This window comes from Grus americana, chromosome 26 (assembly GCF_028858705.1).
Source record: "Grus americana isolate bGruAme1 chromosome 26, bGruAme1.mat, whole genome shotgun sequence".
Classification (NCBI taxonomy): domain Eukaryota; kingdom Metazoa; phylum Chordata; class Aves; order Gruiformes; family Gruidae; genus Grus; species Grus americana.
This window is the reverse complement of record NC_072877.1, coordinates 5,581,729-5,603,324: the sequence shown is the minus strand read 5'-3', so window position 1 is coordinate 5,603,324 and position 21,596 is coordinate 5,581,729. Positions and strand designations below refer to the sequence as shown.

Below are 21,596 nucleotides of genomic sequence, written 5' to 3'. Positions count from 1 at the left end.
GAAGGAAATATATAGCTTTCCTTTTATTTATGGCTTAACTTAGACATGTGTTCTATATAACATGAAGTATCTGCTGTCATAGAGCTTGTTAGGTATCAGTAGCTTTATGGGTCATCTCTGGGTGAGGATCTTTTTACATTGTGATCCATGAGATTTCCTACTGGAATGGATGGAAAATTCCCACAGATTTCCACGGGAGGGACCCACAGAGGATTGCAGCCACTTCCTAAGTGGAGAGCGGCCAGCAACTGTTCTCAGAAACAATGAGAGAGAGAGAGCGTTATGTTCACGGTCAACAAAGCAGAGTGCTTATCCTAGTAACAACTGCCCAAGGTTAATGTTTAGAGTGGGTTGTCCATGAAGCTTATTAGTCTTAAACGTAAGATTAACACCTCAAAAATAGCACAGGCAAGTGGTATATCTGCATCAGGAGAGGGGCAGGGCTGTGGTGATCCTACCAGGACTGGAACCCAGATTTATCACAAAAATGAAGAAAGGAGCCAGTGCACAAGCTTATATCCTTAAGACATGTTGGTGGAAATAGCCTAGGGAGAAATATCAGGTCACTTTCAAGGTAATGAGAGTTGCATCCCGATTCTCTCTTTCTAAGAGCTTATCTCTATCAAAGTAATATACATGTTTTGAAAGTTTAGCTTCTCAGCTAGGCTTGTTCTATCAAAGGTGGGGAATTTGTTTTATGCGGAAGAGGGCACATTGGGAGGGTGTCTAGGCGTGCCTGTGGATCTGTGTGCATATGCATTGGCAGCTTTTGTAATTTAAAACAGTATTTATCCTAGGCTGGGATATCAGAATAATGCTGATTATTTGGTCCCAGCTTTTTTAAAAAGCCTGAAAGGTGTTTAAAAGCATGCCTGGAATCCAAGCAATGGTATCATTGGATGTACACTGACAGGCAGCTAAAATATGTCAAGTATTTGGGGAGGGCAAAATTAGCACACATTCCAGTCACATCTCCAACTCTGCTGCAATTAACCTTTCTTGATCCTTATACCTATCAGTGGGCAGGAAGCCTCTATGGTCCCTCACTGCCAAGGACACTAATTTATCTGGTCACCTGTGCTGCAAAGTAATCCAAGATCTTTTTACCACTGAACCCGTTCCACTGTGAACATCCCCTGCCTCCACCTCCCCACATTTCCCAGAATACAAGACTATTTCCCAAGGTCACGGTATGACACCTTTGCCAGTTGTGATCATTTTAAAATCAGAGGTTAACCTGGAAACTCTTACTCTGGTGAGCCAGAGTACTATTTAAATGAAAGAGACTGCTTAAATTAGGAGGAATGGCAGATTTTCATATATCTTGTCCGATGCATGAAAACAAATTTTCCCAGTTTCTATCAAGTAATAAAAGTCATTAGCAAAATTTCCCTTATATAGGACAGAATCTTCACTAGCAGAGAAAAATGAAGTCAGACTGGAGAAACAAGCCTTCTATTTGAAACAAAAATTGTGCAGTCTGGGCTTACAAGCCCAAGATGTGAATGTGTCCTCATTTGCTAGGCCTTCCCACCCTTTTTGTACTAACAATGCATAGTAGTGTGGGGGTGGGAAATCATCCCTTAGTTTTAGAAGACAAAAACTTGCCTCTTGTGTGTGTCTCTATAACCACCAACCCATCAGGAGCAAATTGCTGTGGTCTAGCACTGAACAACATGGCAAGATCCATGTGCAAGAAGACAAGACGTAGCCCAGTAAAAGGGAAAGTATGTGCTCAGTTTGAATCAAGGTGCCTAATCTTAAATACTCGGATTTTAAATTATTGTTTGGAGAGGAGGTGAGCTGGGTTTTGCATGGTTACTTGATTAAAATAAGTAAATGTCTTGGCCGGTGAGCCACACCAGATTTTCCAACGCATTTAACCCAATCCTGGTGGCGCCTATTTGCTTTCTGAGCTAAGAACCGAGTGTGATTTCGATTTGACCACTAGATGGCAAATTGTTACAGTAACCTCAACAGTTACGGTTTTCTTACTGCAATCTGAATCCAGGGTTGTTAAGTGAGATCTTGCTGTCGTTAGGCTAGCAAAAACACTGAGGTGGAGCAAGTCATAATTCAAAAATAAAATGAATCCCTGTCAACCTGAGACCTGTTCCCATGAAGTAAAAGCTGAGTCAGGATGCAGAAGATTAGAATTATTTCGGATTTCCAAACCAGTAGGATATTTGTTTTCACATGTAATTATGCCCCATTTGGTGACTGACTGAACTCTTTTTTGATCCCCTAATATTTGTCACTTTTTTCTCTTTAACATATGTATATATACTCCATTATCTAATAAGGCAATGCATTTGCACAAAGGTATATTAATCAAACATTTTAAAATGTTCTAGAAACATAAGTAGCCAAGATTCATAAGATCTAATATGAATGAGTGAAATCTTTTCTTCTTTCTCGTCCAGAAAAGGGATGCAGCAGCGGATGAAAGATAAATCTGACAAAGGCCAATCACACACTGACCATGAGCACAGGTAAGGGGGGAAGCCCCAACACTCCTGCATTCTTCTCATCTCCTTTCCTTATCACAACTCTGTTGCCACCAAGTAAAATCTAACCAGCCTCATCTGTCTCTGCCCTTGCCTAATCCTGCTTAGCCAGGCTCCTCCCTCAGGCATTAATAACCCACAGAGGAATTATTTGTTCTTGGCTCATTGTTTGGTTTGGGTTCTTTTGGGTTCTTTTGGGTTTTTTGAGTGGACCAGGGGAGAAAGGGGGCTGGCAGGCTGGCTGGAGTTTTGTAGTCAGGTCTCTGTTGCTTGCAGGCAGGTCCTGCTGTTCTCACCTCTTGTCATGGCCACATTCTCTGCTGGTTTTAGCATCTCTCTTCCTATTCTGCAAGTTCACTTCTTTACTCTTTCTCTCAGCTCAGTAAGAGGCAGCCAGACTTGGCAGTTCCCCCTTTAATTTTCTGAGGGTGTGCATAAAGAGAGGAAGGTGATTCAGACCTATTGAATGGGGTTCCTGAGTTACTCCAGCCACTTCTTGTTAGATAGGAAAGCAGATATAGCATAAAGTAGAGCCTTTTGTGGCTATGCTCCGGTTGGAGAAAGCATCCTTTAAAAATCACTTTGTAATTGCTGGTACTAGGCTGACAGCTGATGTGGGGATATAAAGGAGGGTAGAGGAGTAAAACAGTACAATAAATTTTTCTGAGGAGGTTCCTGTAACTCAGATGGCTTCCAGGACAGCCCAGACTATAAAGGTAGCTAAGGCCTTTATCTGTTTGCAGGCTGTAAATCCTGCCCTGCAGTTCCCAGGTAGGACACAGTACATCCACCCTTCCCATACACACCATGATAGTCATGATGCCAGCTGCTGGGGAGTTTCCCCTTTTTCCTGCTGCACTATTGTCCAAATGGTCATGTAAGGATTGTTAAGCATTTAATAATATGTTTAAATTGAGACATGAGAACGTTAAGGCTTGAGCCAACAGTGGTAGCCAATAACTTTTTCCATCCCCTGTGATAGGAAGCAGAGGCTGTTTTCACCTAAAGAAGTTCCCTGATTCAGAAATTTGCCCTGAGCACACTGGGAGGTGTTTGACAGCAGCACATTAAGCAATGTCCCTGGGTGCAATATACTGAGAGCTGAGCCAGGGCACTCTGCCACTCATTCCAGATAAGTCGAGCCCTTTAACACCAGGGACTGCGAGGGGCTTGTTCTGTGCTCTCAATGAGATAAGCTGCCATCCGCGCTTCACAAGACACTCCTATCTGCCAAGCCGCTATGAGAAAAACTGGGAGATGTGCAGCATAATTTAAAGCACGTTACAGACTCCCACAAGCTACAATCCTAACTAAATTAAAAGTGAGGAACTTCCAGAGGGATGGGATCCTTCAGACAGGGGAGTGTTTATGCATAGCTTACAGGTGTTAAACAGCTGTGAAGGAGACAACTACAACACCACAAGAATGATAGAGCTAGCAGTACTAGAACCTAAAAAGTGAGAGATTGATTAAAAATCCTCCAATTAAAATGTATTTTCATGATCCTGAGCCTCACAAGTGTTAATGCAGTATATATAGTACCTGAGAGTGGTCTCTCTCTGTGTATGCTACCACTAAAATGGTCTCAAACTGATGTACAGCTAACCAGAAAACAATCTGTGTATCAATGAGGTAAGTTTCCTGGCTCTAAAGATATTTGCATAGAGCTATTACCTATGGACTCTCTTTTTTTTTTTTTTTAACCCTGCCCATTGTGATTTTTTTTTTAAAGCTGCCAAGATAAAGTCACAGTTTTGAGGTGCTAGTTAAATTTGGAGAGCAATTAGTCCTTCAGTTTGTTGGTCTTGGATATGTGTAAGACTTTTTCTGGTGAGGAGAATTCAGCAGTTGCCTTGTGAAATGAGCTATTAACAGCATTTGATCAAATTCCTCGGTAATGCTAACTGATCCATAAGTACTCTGAACTTCCTAAACAATATAGTTACAGAAGCCAGACTAAGAAGACCGGACCGTATTTGGAATTTTTGCTGCAATTGAAGCCAAAATTAGTGAGAAGTTCTATACAGTTTCCCTTAAAAGATAGAAGAGACAAAAATTGGTATTCAGTTATATGGCAAACATAAATGAGAGAGGCTGCTGACAACCCTAATTTATGCAGTATAATTCCAATCATCAAGTTACAGAAACTGAAATGTAATACATTTTAATCTTTGAATTTTTAAGGCTGTACTTAAACAGTATTTTTTACTGAGTCAATCTCTTCTACTGTTACGTACAAGTTGCTTCCCCTTTTTGATCCCAACCCTAACATCAAATAAACAGCAAATACTAGACATGCTTGTCTAATTTTTCCTCATGTTTTGTTGATGTGATTACAAGCTGTTGGTTTTGTAATTAGCATATCTTGCTGAGACATTGGCTAACGCTGCCAGAAAGTATTCCCTCTCTGCTTAGTACTCAAGTTGTCAATTAAATAGTTTCAAGTTATTAATCAAAATTGTCAACAAAATAATTTCTGGTGAACAGAGCCTGTTTTCTTCCAACCCATTGTTCAAGATTAAGAATCCATTGCTCTAAAAACCAAGGACAAGATGCATTTGGTAATTGTTTCCAAGAACTTTGTTCTTTTAGGGCTATGAGAGTATTTAAATGGAGTTCTCATTAAGAAAAAGAACGGTATTCCTAAAACAGCCCACTAGCTGACAAAGAGGAACAATTTTGGAGGTTTCTGTAAAGTTTTGTTCAGGCATCTTGCTTTTGTCAGTGTCACTAAAGCTGCTCAGAGTTGCCTGGGGTTTTAACACCCACATGAATAGCAAACTCCATAAAATAACTAGATGATGAGAGAAGGAATTTCAAAAATGTAAAATTAAAACTTTCTCTTGACCTTCTTCTGTTAAACTGTTCTGTGAATCAAGTATAAGCCTGCAGAGTCAAAACGCCTGGTATTAAATGGTATGCCTACTCTGCTGTTCATTAGCACTGCAGTACCGTCACTTTCTGTGTGAAGATCTCAAATAGTAATTGATTTATTTTTTACTATGTCTCACCGAGTTTGAATTGTCAGACTGAATTAATAAATTCTGTGACCTTTAAGGGTACTAAATTTTAAATGAGCTTTTAATATTAGTTAGGGCCTCCATCTGCATGGAGGCATATACCAAGATAATGGGAGTGGCAACCAATCAATACATTTCTTGAGACATCTTCTGTCCCATAAATGATATAAGCAAATATTTCGCTTACTCCTCCTGGAAATACTTGTGCTAAATGTAAGCATTTTGATTGCCTATGTTAGTTAATTTTGAGGCCTAGCGTAAAAAAGGTTAAATACTGGAATGTACAGAAGCAGATGCAAAAGCAAGGGCCTGCTTTGCCTTTGTCGTGTAAGGATCTATGAATTTTCTGTGTATCATTCTCTGACTACAGGACTGAGCTACGTACTTGAGTGCGTGCTAGAAATTTCCCGATCAAATACAAAGCCAACCCAATCCCACTAGAACATGGCAGCTCTTCCAAGTAACTGCTTGGGGAGTGAGCACACAGGGACCTGGGACTTGCAGTAACAATGAGGCCATGAGCTTGCAGTGAATTTGCGGCATGTGACTGATGGGAAGGCAACGTCCAGCTATTTCCAACTCTTTTCTTTCTGTTTCAGTTGCTTGGGCTTTGCGCTGGCTTGAAAATATCTGCTTATCGTTATTTAGCCATACTGCTGCACGGCCAATGACCCTCAGCTAAGACCAGGTTGCACTCATGCACATGCACACTGATGGACTCCCTTCCTAGAGCCTGGAGCTTTTCCCACCGCAGCAGGAAAGAAAGAGAGAAGAAAGGGAATTGCCCATAGCAGTACAGGTAGATTTTTGTGCCCTGCTTGTTAGTTTGTCCCCTAGCCTTTTCACTTGCCTGCAAATAGCTGATGAAGATGATGTACCGCTGGCTTCCCGTATAAAACTATTGATGCCCACTTCGGTGTTGTCTGTGGGTTAGAAGGAGGGTTGTGTTATACAGTTTAAGTAGTTCCCTGCCCTTGTTGGCTGCACAGTGACTTTCTTCTTCTCCCTGTTTTCTTTTCTTTTTCTCAATCCTACTGGTTGTAATGCATTGCTACACATTGTCCCAACTCTGTCATTGAATACTATCTTTTCATTTTCCGGTGACATCTGGAATCAGAATAGAGAGCTGCTGGGAACAGCCCATTTATGGAAAGGAAATCCAGAGCAGCCATGAACTGAGGCATACAGGAATAAGAACTTAGGCAGATGCAGGAATGGAAACTAATTTTAGTTATTCCATTGCAAGCTCATCACACTGTCAGTGTCACACTCTTCTTTATCTCCCATATCACATTCAACAGTTACCTCATGCCACAGCTATCTCCTGACAGAGACCATTGTAGGGCATTTTCGTAATAATTTCATCCCTGTATTTTGGAAAAATTCAAATCACATGCTGTGATAGTTGCTAGAGTGCATTAGCTTGCATCACACTCCTCCTTCCCTGTGAAATGGCATATACGTCTGTAGCGTCGTGATTAGAGAGCAGCCTTGAACTGAAATCCTGCATTTACACAGGTTTTGAAAAGGATTTCAGGTTTGCCCAGTCTGAACTTCTCAACAAGATGTCTTGCTGTTGATTCAGTCTGAATGTTGAGATTTGCTCAAAGTGCTGTGATAAAGATGTGTCTTATACAGCCTTACACTGTGCAGTGGAAAAATGTGTGGAGTTTTTTTCAGACAGATCTCAGTATTTTGAGGGCTGACTAACATCACCAAAGGCACTCCTGTTCTTCCATTAAAACACACCCTTTTCTTTATTAATGCTATATTACTTATGGGCAAAAGCAGTGTGTGGCTGAGAGTGACACTTCTCTGCGTCATATAGAAAAGACTGTCAGGCTTGACATTATTTTTTTTTCTCCAAGGTTTTAGCGTAGAAACAAAGGTTCCCTTGTTTCCTATAATGCAAATCCCTTGCAGAAGCAGGATGGGATAGGATATTTTCTTGTGGTGAAGCAAGACATTGCATTTTGAGTTCTGGAAATTGAGGCACCATTGCTGGCTCTCCTATCTATATCCTCTGATACCTGGGGCAAGTGGTTTGATAAATTTTCTTATATGAAACAGGGATGCTTCCCTTTGCTACCCTGTGTGTCTCTTCACGTATAGTGTATGTTCTTGGGGGACGGGATTTGTTTCTTATCTATTGCACATGCAATCATCTAACTGTGCTGCTGACAAATAAGCATAAAACTTAAATGAAAGTTGTAAAGCTTTCTGAAATCATAGGACACTGGAAATGTTTGATGCTTGTTAGGTTTCCTATCTCGCTCACCCTAAATATGGGGATTTGGAATTGCAGTTTGAAGATCTATAAGAAACGTCCCCAGGAGCCCGTAGCAGATGAGAGTCCTTCCCTTGTGAAATCTGAAATGAAATGTTCTTACCTCCACATTCCTGCCACAGTTCTATCTATGATATTTATGTTCATATATAAGCAGGGCAGACAATATTTTAATATCTTCTCCCCCTCCAATAGATTATTTAATTGAATATTTTTTTGTCAAATATCTCTTCAAATATTTTTTAAAAAAAAGGAACTCAGAAATATTTGCTTTTCAGTAATGCTTCTGCATTTAAACCAAGAACAATTCCGTTTTCCTCTATTGAAACCTTAATCTCTTTGTTTTTGCTTGGTGATGTTTTCTGAGAGACTCTTTTAACAGAATCCATTAAAAACAATCAGAGAAAAGGGAAAAAAAATAGAAAAAAGGAAACATTTTTTCAATTTTTTCATGTTTTTAAAAAAACCTAATATGTAATAACAATCTAATTTTAAAATCTTAAATTTATAAAGGTATGAACTACTGAACCAAAATCCACCTGAGTGTACACATGGAGAAATTACATGTGACATTATAACTGACTGGAAAACTTTCTTTTTATTTTCTGTGCAACTACTTATGTCCAGAAAGCCCAGGACACATATACAACCATTAATCACTTTCTCCTGGGAAAGGTTCCACATCCCAATCTGCTTCGAGTGTGTTAGTGAAAGGAGGTGTTCCTATTCTGAAAATCAGACGAAGGAAGGGTGAGGATGCTTAAAAAACACTTCACATTCTTTTTCCCCACTTTCTCTTACCCAGAGGAGCATCACACCCTTTCGATCTTGTATATCATCGACCTTGACACTTCGTAAAGCCCTGCTTCACTTTCTAGCCTTTCAGCACCGAGCTTGCTTCGCACATTCCTACTCAAACCCGTGCTCTTCTGCTGCCTCTTGACAGAAGAAGCCGTGGAGGCATCGGCTTGGAGGAAGTTGTGGGGTGCCTGAGATTAGAGTCTATTTTGGAGCCCCACAATCTTCAGGACTGACCCTTTCGACAGCTGAGCTGTTCCCAGGAGTTGCCGCGTAGCCTTGGCTCCCGCTTTGTCCGCTCCGCTCATGTTCATGCCCCATCTGCTTAGCACTGGTGAGTAGGAAAGGCCCTCCTTGCTCTCTGGGCTGATTTCCACTCCAGTTCTTGCCGTGGCATAAGAATAAAGAGTGTCCACCCCATAGTGCCAGCTCGAATAGGAAGGGCAAAACATTAATTAAACAGAGCTGCATATGTGCTGAATGTTGTTCCCTGATGCTGCCAGGTTCCGTGCAGAGGCTCGGGATTTCATTAGCTGTGTTTTCCCATGTACAACTGCAAATTCACTGGGGAAACTAACACAAACGTCCTAGGAGTGAGAGTCAAAAGACCTTTCTATAACTCTGCCTGCCTGATGCACCATTTATTGCTAATGAAATGTGCTCATTGTTTATGCTACAGATTGAATAATAATTAAACAGTGATTCTTATTAATGTTCTCTCTCCAGCTACTTCCGTTAATCTATTTAGCATAGATTTTTTTTCAGGGCAATTTCCTTTCTAGGATACTTGTTGTGCCTGTAAATCGCAGTGCATGTGAAAAAAAGGCCAAACCTCTTCATTTCAGTGATATGAAATAAAGCCCTTCTGTTAAACATTTTAATTCAGAAAAGAAAAAAAAAAAGCATGTGTTAAATTCATCAGCTTGCAACCTAAAGAAACAGGAAGTTGCTTTTATATCAGATGTACTCTGTGGGTATTCTTCATCTGGCAAATTGCCAGAAGTGTCTAAATTGAATAAGCTAGGAAAGTCAGCAAAAGCTGGTTTGTATATAACACAGCAGGCTGCATTGTCCTTCAGTATGCTATTGTTCAAGGAGTTATCAAAACAAGAGCGGAAATGCAAAGACAGTTGGAATGTCTGAGCAGTAATTGTGTTCCTAATGAGCTGCTGAATCAAGATGACATATTTGTGGGTTAGGAAATTTATGTCAGATTACTGTGCGCACGCTACTTTTTATTTTACATATTTATATCTGCAGGGTGTGAAATTACAGATTCATAGAAAATATGTCTGGACTTAGCAGGGCTTAGAGAGGTCACTAGCCCAGCCTCTGCTCCAGGGCAGCGTCAGTGCTGTTATGTCACTGCTGGAGCAATTAAAGTAACGTTGTTCAGTTTTGTCACCCAGCGCACCAGAGTTGCACGGCAGACTAAGTTTTAATTCATAGGAAAGTGGAGTGAACCTAGAAAAGCTCCTCTGGCTCTAGAATTGTTCATGTGGATTAACAGAGTAACAGGAGATTTCACTCAGTGTCTGATTAATGGCCAGGTGCAGTCCTCAAAAGTAGCCAATGTGTTCGTAGTCAGAGCAGAGATTCAGCTAAAAACCTTGGAGCTATACAAATGCTAAAGAAATCCTTTTGAATTCAAAACTTTCAGCTCTAAATTTCATAGAAAACCCCAAACCCTCAGAAAGGAGCCATGTAATACTGTAGATCCTGGTGCTTACGAGCTATGCAAGGCATATCTGTGTCCTGTTGCCTGTGCAGTCAAGCCATTATTCATGCTTGTCTAAGAAGGAAACCCCAATATGAGCGAGGACTGAGGATAAGGCCATATGCTGTGAAGTGCTGAGGAGGTTCAGCACCTGCTGCCTTCCAGGCTCTTAGAACATGCTTATCTCTTTCATTTAACAATCTCTGCATTTATATACATGAAATCAGTGCATTTCTGAAATTAATATTTAAGCATAAAAAAAGGGAACTATTTCTGTTTCCATCCTCTACCTTCAGGCCATCCTGAAGACTTTCCTTTACAGTAGCCAGTATTGTCCTGCATGAAAAAGTTAAGGCTAAGTCTGTTCTCATGGTTTTTAATGTTAATCTCACTTCCTATGGCAGTAAGGGCTTTAGTTCAGCATAGTCAGGTGATGAATCACCAACAAAAAGAAGATTGTGCTTTTCTTTTAAAGTTAATTAGCAGAAGTGACCTGAACTCAGCTCCAAAATTTCCCTAAGTTTTCTGTGCTTAGCTCTGGAAAGCCACAATATTCAGAGATGTGCCTTCGATAAGGCTGCAGAGGATAGATAAACTTGTGCAGGTAACCGTGAACTCCACAATGCGATCTAAATTAATCTTCCTAAGCTCAACTATCCTCTTCTAATGTAGTATAGCAGTAACAGGGACTTTGATTATGTACTTAGCTTTTATTGTCAAAGTCCCCATGTTTAGAAGAAGAAAAGTTGAATAAAACGAGGTTAAAAGGCCATGCTGAGGTCTGGCTCCATGACATCAGTGCTGCATGTGATTTTCACAAAGATGCTGGTATTTATGAAAAAAACAGAGGATGAATTTAAGACAAGCATGGCCTGAGTATCACTCTAAGTTAACTGGAGTTGTGGCCATTTATGCCAGTGATAGATTTGGGCTATTGAAGAAGGATGAAAGTTGCAGAGATAGGGTAAGAAATCAATGGGTATGCTTAGCCATAATGGTAAAGCAGAGTCCAGAAAACTCGGCAGATCAGTGGTGGTTTAGTCTTTGGGTAAAGTTCTTGGTGCTTGCAATGCGAAACTCTGCAGCATGAGAAGAAATGCCTCTTTTTCTGAGTGCTGAACCACTCAGGCATAGAAGCTGAGCTCTGGCCCTTTTTCCAAAACAAGGGCACTTTGAAAAAGTCTGTGAAGAACAAGATTTGAGTGGATGATGTTATATAAGAACTAGACCGATTTTTGCGTGCGCAATGCTCACATTTTGTTGAAATTTGCACACTAAAGCAAAAACGGCCACTAAATAATTTTAGCACATCTTTTTGGCAAAATCATTTCCATATTTCCCACATTGTGCCTCTGAGCTATTTGAATTGAGAAATCAGAGTAGTCTGTTAGCCTTTGTGTGTTCTCAGTAATTTCTGGAGGACCTCTTTGGCAGTGCTGTGACTAAATGAAGAATAACTATAACCTGCCAAGTCACATATGGATGTGATGGAAGGAAAGATTTTTCTGAACCATTTGCAAGTGCTCCAGTCCTCTCTCTGTTTCTGAGCATTTATATGGCACGTGGCACTGAGTGCTAGCATTCAACTAATGTTGATGTTCAGATCTGGAAAGAGCGGTTTATAGCAAAAATAAGCACTGCAAAAAAAAAAAAAAGTCCTTTAGCACTAAACCGCGTGGTGACAATGTGGGCATATGGTGCCTGCATAAAAAAAATTGAGGCCCAGCTTTAGAGGCCATGCTCTCTGGCTTGCATTCGATCTTTCTCTTCAAAGCACTCTTTCCAGCAGAGCCCTTGCAAAGCTTTATAGTTGCAATGTGAGAAAATTTCCTCGTTCATCTGCTCCTCTGTGTTCGGGGCGTTGTGACTCCAGCATTATGGTAGTACCTAGAGCTCTTCTCCCATGCTGTGTGCTGTACAAGCACAGGAGAATGGACTTTCTCCCAAAGTTCCTTTGTAAGTGTAATGTAAAGACTTGGCTCTAAAATAGTTTTGAAAAAGGGAGAGTTGTTACCTTAAGGGAGCTATTCTTTGGTGCAAAATTGGTAGGTTTTGATAGATGCTCTGTAGAATTTACAGATTAGTTTGAAATCTGCATGGATGAAAGTTGTTCATGCACGGCAAAGGAAGTCAGCTACCAGGAGGCAGAAAGAAAGGGCAGTTCCTCTTGGAGGAGAAACTTGTCCTATCTCCGAGTGTCCTAGCGCAGAATGTTTACAAAACGCTCATTAAGGGAAAGGGGATTGCAAGATAGCAACAAATCTGGTGAACAGCTTACACTACATGAGATAAGAGAGGCAAGGCAACCATAGAAGAGAGCAACCCATATCCAATTACCGAGACCTGCTTTTGGGGAGGGGGAAGGGGGAGGCAGAGCGGATCACAAGTTTCAAGACAAGAGCTTCCAAACTTGTCATCTCTCTGTGACACAAGCAGTGTACAACCCAGGGGATAAAACCGCCACTTAGCCCACACGAGAGCTAGAGCTTGTTGAGTGCGGTTGGAGTCTAGAGCGAAGTCATGGATTCTGTAGTCCTCCAGCTGTGGGCTGTCCTCTGTCTCTTGGTTCACCTTGCCGCTTGCAGTCCCATCCTGAGCTTGGAGCACTCTTCCTTGGAGGAAGACGTGCCTCTTTTCGACGAGATTCTCTCCGAGCAGGATGGTGTTGATTTCAACACACTGCTTCAGAATATGAAAAATGAATTTTTGAAGACGTTGAACCTCTCTGACATTCCCCTGCATGAAACAGCCAAGGTGGATCCACCAGAGTACATGCTAGAGCTGTACAACAGGTTTGCCACTGATAGGACATCTATGCCATCCGCAAATATTATTAGGAGCTTCAAAAATGAAGGTAAGATATGTGCATCACTAGGAGAAGTAAATAGAAATGAGCGCCCTTAAAGTCAATGTGAAATGTATTTACCAGGCATGGAGCATGGACCGCACTAGGGGAAAAATGGCCTTTCAGTGAGGATGACGTTAGAAATAGGCAGCTACACTACTCGTACCAGTGTTACCCAGATCCCACTTCTTGTGAGATCGATCCCTTGTCTTTTGCTTTTGAGATCGTAAGGTTTTGGGAGAAGATGTTTCTTTAATATGTGGGCAGCACTGAGTATAATTTGGGTGCATCATTTTCATTATCCCCATAATGACACAACCTGATTGATTTTTCAAATGGATACCTTAAGTAATATTTGAAATTAAGGCAAGAAATGTTTTTACACACTGTTCAAAGGTGCAATGTTTTCCTATTATGAGCTTAACTGAATACAGCTTTCTGTTAATATGCTCTCGCTATTGATCCTCATGGGATTTGTAACATTTTCTACCTTTGGCATCTGAGCATGGTATAGCAAACACATAGAAATATGTAAAGCAGAATTTTGGATAACTTTTAGGCTTTACTTTGGAGGACTAGAATATTTCCTATTAAGGAAAAAAAAAAAGCTGAAGAAGCCTAATTGTGACCATAAGTAGTTTCCCTATGTTTCTGCTTCAGCTTTTCCTTTCAGTTCCGTGAGGACAAGATAACTTTTCAGTGCTAACGCTCAATAGTTTGTCAATACCTATTTGTACTGATACAGGTTTTATGTTAAAAACATTTTTCAACTAATTGTTTCCAAATACCGATTATTCCACTTGGCAAATACAAGTGCTTTGATTCATTTTAACTACTCAGGGGTACATGCAACTATTCAAACTGCCGTGGGGCTTCTCTCATCCTTTGTTAGTCTCATTAATAAAGTATAGAAGTAATTTTTGCTTTTTTCTAACATTTGAAATTTCAAAGTGATGAACTATAAGGAGAGGCTACGCGCAAGTCATTTCAGTTTTGCAACACAGTGAGATGCAAAGAGAGAAACCAAAACCTCTGTTCTCCTCTGTCCTTCTGCCAGGCCCAGACACTCTTTACCAGCAAGATGTTTCTGGTTTGAAGAGGCAGTATATTGTGGCTTAAATCTTCTTAACATATTCTTTTCTCCAGTGTGGAGAAATTTATTGAAGGGTTGATAGCAAACCAGTTACACCCACTGGTGAGCGGTCACTCGTCTGAACAGCCGTGCCTGTCACTGCTTATCAGTGTAAATGAAGACACATGCAGGAATGCGTGTTGTTCTTTTCTCGTTTTGCACTATTCAGGGAAAAAAATTAATGGGATAAAAATCACCAAGAACAGTATACTAAAGAATAAAATGCAGTGTGGTTTAATGACGTGAATCTGAAATCATTCCACTGGCAAAACCAAAATTCTTTGAAGTTTGCAGCATTGAAAATGGTACAGACTGACCTTTTGCCAGTAATGCACATAGCAGTTTGCAGTTCTGTGCCTTTCTGTAACCATGATGTTTGATGCCTATTTCATCACTGCAGTTCTGCACCAGATGGGTTAAACTTGGCTTAACTTTCTGTCATTTCAGTCTTTCTCTCACCTCTTCCAATCCAAAACAGCAAGATGCAAAGTGAGCTGCTGATGACAGTTTCATAAACGCATGTGGTTAGAGGGACTATGCAATTAATGCTTGTTATATGTCTTGAAAGTCTGTATTACTAAGGATCATGCATTTCAAGATAAAGAGCTCTTTTGATAGAGAAATTAATTACTTGCAGTGATCAGGACTGCAGAAACAGACCATGGAATGTCTTTGTTCACCTGCCTGCTGAAAATTGGCAGTAATGGTAGTTTCATTATTATCCATGGAACCCTTTATTAAATTTGTTATAAGAACATTATAGAACATGCTGCATGGCTGGAAGTAGCTCTTTGTTTTAACCCACGGACCATAACATCTCCATTGTAAATGGGACTGTAATTGGTTCTTAAAACTTGAGTAAAGGTCTTGAGGGAAATTTTTCTTTCCCTATGGACTCCAGATCTCCCTGCCTGAACCTGCTAGGGGTGTACTGGTAACAGCAAGAGGTATTTCACCCTATGGACTTTCTAGCTAAAGAGCAGAGCCACATCCTGACTTAGAAATGAACACTTCTCATGCCCTGCTAGCGCTCACCTGGCTTCTTCCATGTGGTGTGGCCTTTCCCTGCCTCCTGGTGAATTACCTGTGCTCATCTTCTATGTGGTCCGGTGGCATTTCTCCACCCTGTCACTATATGTAATCACTGCAGACTTGCTTTAGGGTTTCAAGGTCTAGGAAATCCCAATGATTACTTCCAGTACGGAGATTATAGCTAAGCTTGAATAGCATGTCTTTCAGCTCAGTCTGCTCCTACCCTGATGCTGCACAGAGTATATTCAGCTCCCAACTTTATATCAATTGACAGGTAGGGAAAGGCAAGCAGAATCACTCCTCTTTTTTTTTTTTTTTTTTATGAACAGATGAAAGTGAAAAATGGAGGAAAAAAAAAGAAAAAGGCAGATGCCTCAAAACCTCAAAGATGAAATTAAGTAGGACGAGTCATGTGCTTAAGTTAACTGCTTGCTTAAGTGCACTGATGGAGCATTGCCAATACTTGCAGCTTTATCAGTGTCATTTTTCTACAAACCTATCAAAATTGGAGAAGTCAGAGATGAAGATAGTAATAGGTTGCAAGTAGTTTGCCATTGCAGAAATGTTACCCGTAGTCCTCATGTCCTAATCTGTCTTTGGGGTTACAAGTGGACAGCACAGTAATTCAGCAACAAATACACAATCATTAGCTAAGGTTCCTGCATTGTGTGAAGAAATGCATATTGCCTATGTATAAACAAACGATGCAGATAGGACAGACAGCCTGACTGACAAGTAGATATTATGTACTACTTATATGTTTTATTGACTAAAGCTGCCAAAAGTGCCTGGCTGAGTACAGCTGTTTGCTCACTTGAAGCCCATTGAGTCTGTGGCAAGATTTCTGTTGACTGGTGGTTCACACTGGATGTTCGCTGCCTGCTCTTCCTAACCAGGAGCCTTTACATCTTCCAAATCAACTTTTCCTCCCTCAGTGCTTGGCCCTTTCAGTTTCTGAGGGATGTTTCAACAGAAGGGAATACTTGCTAGCACAGAAATGCTAAGCAGACACAGATACCTGTGCATACACAGGTGACTGCTGCTCTTGCACGTGCAGCTTATATGTCATCCGTCCCATGTTCACTCCAGTGCTATTTCCTTCTTCCCTTTCTTTCCTGCACTGATGAATGTTTTCCCCCATTTCTTAAATAGTTGCTGTTAAGCAACCTAGAAGTGATTTCTTTTCAGTATCAGGCAACACATTTTTAATGTGTAATCCTTCCAGATGACAAGGAAGTCCCTGGAAGGCATGGGGATAGAAGCAGAATCTATAAGTCCAGGTTTATAGTCTTTATCATGTCTGGGATCTTGCTGTCCTTACACATCTAAAATAAAGTCAGCCTTTTTTTACAAGTACGGTTTTGGGAAATGATGAAAAAACACTCTCCTGGAACTGTTGAACTGAAACCAAGCAATGCCAGACATGTCAGATGAACTTTGGTGCATGTATTGCTGGATGTATTGACCCTTCTAAAATATTTGATCTTTGTCGTTTCCAGACTTGGCCTCCCACCCTATAGGTGTTACAGGAATTCGGAAATACCCTCTTCTATTCAATATTTCCATCCCTCACCATGAAGAAATCACCATGGCAGAGCTGAGGCTCTACACCTTGGTGGAGCGGGACCAAATGCTCTACGATGGGCTTGACCGGAAGGTCACTATTTTTGAAGTGCTGGAAAATGACCGTATGGGGGTAGGGGAAGAGAGGAAGACAGTGGCACTGGCATCCAGGCAGATCTATGGCACGAGTAGCGAGTGGGAGAGCTTCGAGGTCACCGAAGCCATCAGGCGTTGGCGAAGGGCAGGGCTGACCACGCACCGGCTGGAAGTTCATATAGAGAGCAGGGAAGGAGAGGAGCAAAATGGAGAGGGGAAAATTGATATTGACATCAACTCTGAGGCTAAGCATGTGCCCCTGTTGATTGTGTTCTCTGATGACCAAAGCAGTGACAAAAAAGAGGAGAAGCAAGAGCTGAATGAAATGATAGACCATGAACAGCTCCTGGACTTGGAAAACCTGGAGGTTGGCAATTTCCACGGCCAGCCTGGTGAGGAGGCACTGCTCCAGATGCGCTCCAACATCATTTACGACTCTACTGCTCGAATCCGGAGGAATGCAAAAGGCAACTACTGTAAAAAGACTCCACTCTACATAGATTTCAAGGAGATTGGCTGGGATTCCTGGATCATCGCCCCGGCGGGATACGAAGCTTACGAGTGCCACGGAGTGTGCGCCTACCCCTTAACAGAGCATGTCACACCAACAAAACATGCCATTGTCCAGACTTTGGTTCACCTGAAGAATCCCCAGAAAGCCTCCAAGGCCTGCTGCGTGCCCACCAAACTCGATCCCATCTCTATTCTCTACTTAGATGCCGGGGTGGTCACCTACAAGTTCAAATACGAAGGCATGGTGGTATCAGAGTGTGGCTGCAGATAGTAGCAGGGAATGCATGCACAGGGGAGTGCGCAGGGAAAGTATTTAATGATTCAGTCTGTAAATTTGTACATTTTGGATTTCCTATTTAATAAGGTTATTTAATGAGGCATGTACAGATAATTGTATGTTTCCTGTAATGGGGAATGGGCAAGTCGTGTGACTGTAGGAAATGTATATTTTGTTCCATTGCTTGCTTCTTGCTGTTCTTTGCTGCTGTCTGAGTCTTTCTTCCTATCAGGGCATAGAGCAGATCACTGGATTGTTTGGGAGGGCTCTTCGTGCCAAAGGGGCGCATTCAAATTCACAGAAATAAAGGCATATTTTTGTATTTTTATAAATGTTGATTGGCATCTATAGGGATTTCCAGAACTATTAAAGATAGGTCAACTATAGGCAATACACACCTTGATCGTTTAGGGTTTTTTTGGTGTAAAATCTTTACATGCTCTGAGTTTTATTTTTTTTTAAATTTATCTCTGTAGATCTTAAGTCCTGATAATTCTCAAGCTCCTAAATCACTAATGCACAACAAAGTGTTAGACCTTTTTCCTTTTTTCTTAATCCTTTCTTTAATCTTTCCCTGTCTCAGTTAAAGGGAACTGGCAGGGATGATTTGGCATCTGGAGCGGAAGGGAGCCATTCGCTTTCCTGTCTGTCTTAGTAAAGCAATGGGCCCAGGAGCAATGCCAGGCTTATGCAGTGCTCTGACATGCAACAGCAAGAAATTCCCCCTGTGCAAGTTTATTACAAAAGCACCCTGTGTAAAGCAGCACTGGCTTTGTTGCGTTAGCCATGTGTTGTCTCTCAAGGGCCAGATCTTTAGGTGGCAGAAATAAGTGAATCCTTGAAATTGTACCAGTTTATACCAGCTAAGAACCTGGTCCCCCTACCCAGTCCAGTAAATTTCACACAGTACAGCTCTCTAATCCAGTTCAAATGGCCAGGTAGTATTGCATTTAGTCTGCATAGAGCTAGACAGAAAAGGAAACCCCTTTGTGCCAGCTAGATAGAGAGGATCTTTCCTTTATGTATGTGCTGGAGTTGTCAATTCATAAAGATATTGCCCCCCACACTTAAACTACATATGATAGAGTCACATGCCATGTTTCCGCCACTCTTCTGCAGCAAATCGTGGTGATAAGAAGGTGTTGGAGCTGAGAAACAATAGACCCATCACTTTATTTATACTAAGCTGCAAATTTGTCAGATTCTTGGGAAAGTGTAAGTGACGTTGACTCTTTTAGCCTGTACCAGAGCCTACTGTACTGTCCCTGCATCTGTTTTACACTTTTAAGGGAAAGTTATCTTCCCTGGAAGTGATAAGGGTCTTTGAAAGAATCACTCTACCACTTAATGGAAATGAACACAAGAGACTTTATCATGCACCAACTAAAGCCAGTTTCACCTATTTTCACACATACTCTTCTGTGCTTCCCATAATTTATTGACCTATTTATTGACTGCCTGCCTTTGTAATATAATGTAGAATACAGAATGTTTTATTTTTGTGCTTGTGTGTAATCCCACTTGGATAAAACCTTGTACTGATCCTATTTTACATGGAATCTCTCTGTTGAGTTGTGCTGCACAGAGATTGGGGTTGATGATTTGTTTTTTCTCCCCTAGATATTTGTAAATACTGTATATCACAGGTACCTCCCTTGCTTACAGAACTGTTTGCTCCGTGCAGTGATTTAAATTGCATTCTGGTCTTGTCCAACATATAACTATTCTTGCAGGGGTATTGTTGCTTTAAGTGGTCAGCCGTGTCATTTATTGTAGAGTTATGCAGTCTCCACTCGTGCTGTGTGTTTCCAGATAGCAGGCTGTGCCATGGAGCTATATTGTTTTATGCCTGCTGCAGATCTCACCCTGCAAGTGACTGACACTGCGCTCAGACCTTTCCCTTGAGCTGCACTACAATCGTCGTCTGTGGTTAATGGCATGTTAAAAGAATTTGTAAGAGGTGTGATATTTTGCTCTGCTGACATGAACTGCAGCAGCCAACGGTTGAAGTGTGACTGCACAGATCCTTTCAAAACTATCCACAATTCTTATGAAGCCATTTGCCAAGACAAACCATTCACCTTGTTAGGAGTGATAATCCAGCATTAGGGAGATAATCCGACATTTGCTTTTATCATCTCTTTTCTGCGACTGTTCCTGTGGCAGTGATCTGACCAGCGTGCTTTTTGCACCACTGTCCTTTACTGAAGAGTACTAATGCTTCTGGACAGCATGTAGGAGGGCCTGTGCCTTAACAATAATAAATAACGCACTGTAATCACCCATAATCACTATAACTGTTCAAGTGACCACATAGCAAAGCAGAGTGGCTGCCTTCGCACTCTCTTATTGCCAGACATCTGTTGCAATAGAGCAGATAGTATACAGTGTATTACAGTACAATGCAATGTGGGTAAGCATGTAATTTTATCAGTTAGTAAACCTGCATGTGTGAATTTTTACAAGATTAGTAAAAATATCAATGATAGCTTTTTAGAATTAGGGGCCAGCCAGCCTTTTGATATTAGTAAATTTTCTTGATAAAGAAACAAGGACTGTACTGCTTATTGAAGAGGATTTCAGCCAGAGTTTGTGGTGAAAAACCATAAAGCATGAAATGTATCCTGTTGTGCTATTTTGGGAGAACACTGAGCATCCTTTGAATCCTTCAGCTGCACCTATGCTGTTCATAACCTGAAATGAGAACTATTGAGAACGGTATTTCATTTATTAATGTGTGTCTGTTAGGATTGCATGCCTGCTTTATGAGCAAAGCCTTACATTTTACCTTATCTTTAGAATATAATTATGCAAAGATATTTGCTGAATGTTCATGCAGTTAGATGGCAGAGATCAGACAAAATAATACCAAAAAAACAGGGGCAGTTATTTTATAAATTGCTTTCCCTGAGTAGCAAATTAAGGTTGTTCCTGCAAACTCAGAAGTGCTTGGCTTTAAATACACCTGTCCATATAGATACGACACAATTAATATGGTGAGTGCATTACAAAAGCCAGTGCTACCAAGCTGTAAGTGCTGGTAATGTCAGCAGCAAGTCCGTGAAAAAGTATTCCACTGCATGTTTTCATTTTCTTTGTTTCTTTACTCCTTCCTTCCTTCCTTCCTTCCTTCCTTCCTTCCTTCCTTCCTTCCTTCCTTCCTTCTTCCCTCCCTCCCTCCCTCCCTCCCTCCCTCCCTCCCTCCTTATTAGTACTGTGACTTCTGTTTCTAAAAGAATTCATTTTTCACATTAAATAGTAGTGTGCATTGATTTTCCTTTCATTTCTGATCTATTTTGTATCAACATGCTATCAGATGCTTGACAAATCTTAAAAGTGCAAAGCAATTTTAGAAAGGTTTGGAAAAATATGGCTTCAGTATGGAAGTATCTATGTTTCCATCCATCCATCCATCTCTGAATTATTGCATGCAACTAAAGGAGGCAGCAACCCTGTCTCACTGAAATCATCAGTATCGGTTGGATTTTTGGCTTCACCTGTTTCTCTCTGAATATGTCTAAGAAAGTGTAAGCAGATGTGAAGCCCCTTTTTTGCGGGATGCTGTGTGAAAGGGCAGGCAGTGCTTGCAGTCTGAATAGGCAGGACAGGCAAAGGGGTGGGAGCAGAAACAAATGATACAAAGAGAGGAAGAGCCTGGATAACATATCAGCGAGGGAGTTGAGGGAAGAGCCTTGGTCTTGGCAGCACACACGATGCCTCCAGAAGAGCATGAACTTCAAGACATCTTACTTGTTTTTTGGCCTTTGAAGAAATCATGACAGCTGTGTCTCCTGTGCAAACGATCAGCA

The 21,596-nt window shown here is 41.1% G+C and overlaps 1 protein-coding gene across 1 annotated transcript; it reads left to right on the top strand.

The window, feature by feature from the left end:
- Positions 1–12,752: 12,752 nt before the first annotated feature.
- On the top strand, positions 12,753–21,059 carry BMP10 (bone morphogenetic protein 10). Its single transcript, XM_054804447.1, has 2 exons — positions 12,753–13,183; positions 16,838–21,059. Exons 1-2 carry the CDS (start codon positions 12,850–12,852, stop codon positions 17,779–17,781), a joined length of 1,278 nt encoding a protein of 425 aa, XP_054660422.1. The 5' UTR covers positions 12,753–12,849; the 3' UTR covers positions 17,782–21,059.
- Positions 21,060–21,596: the final 537 nt, after the last annotated feature.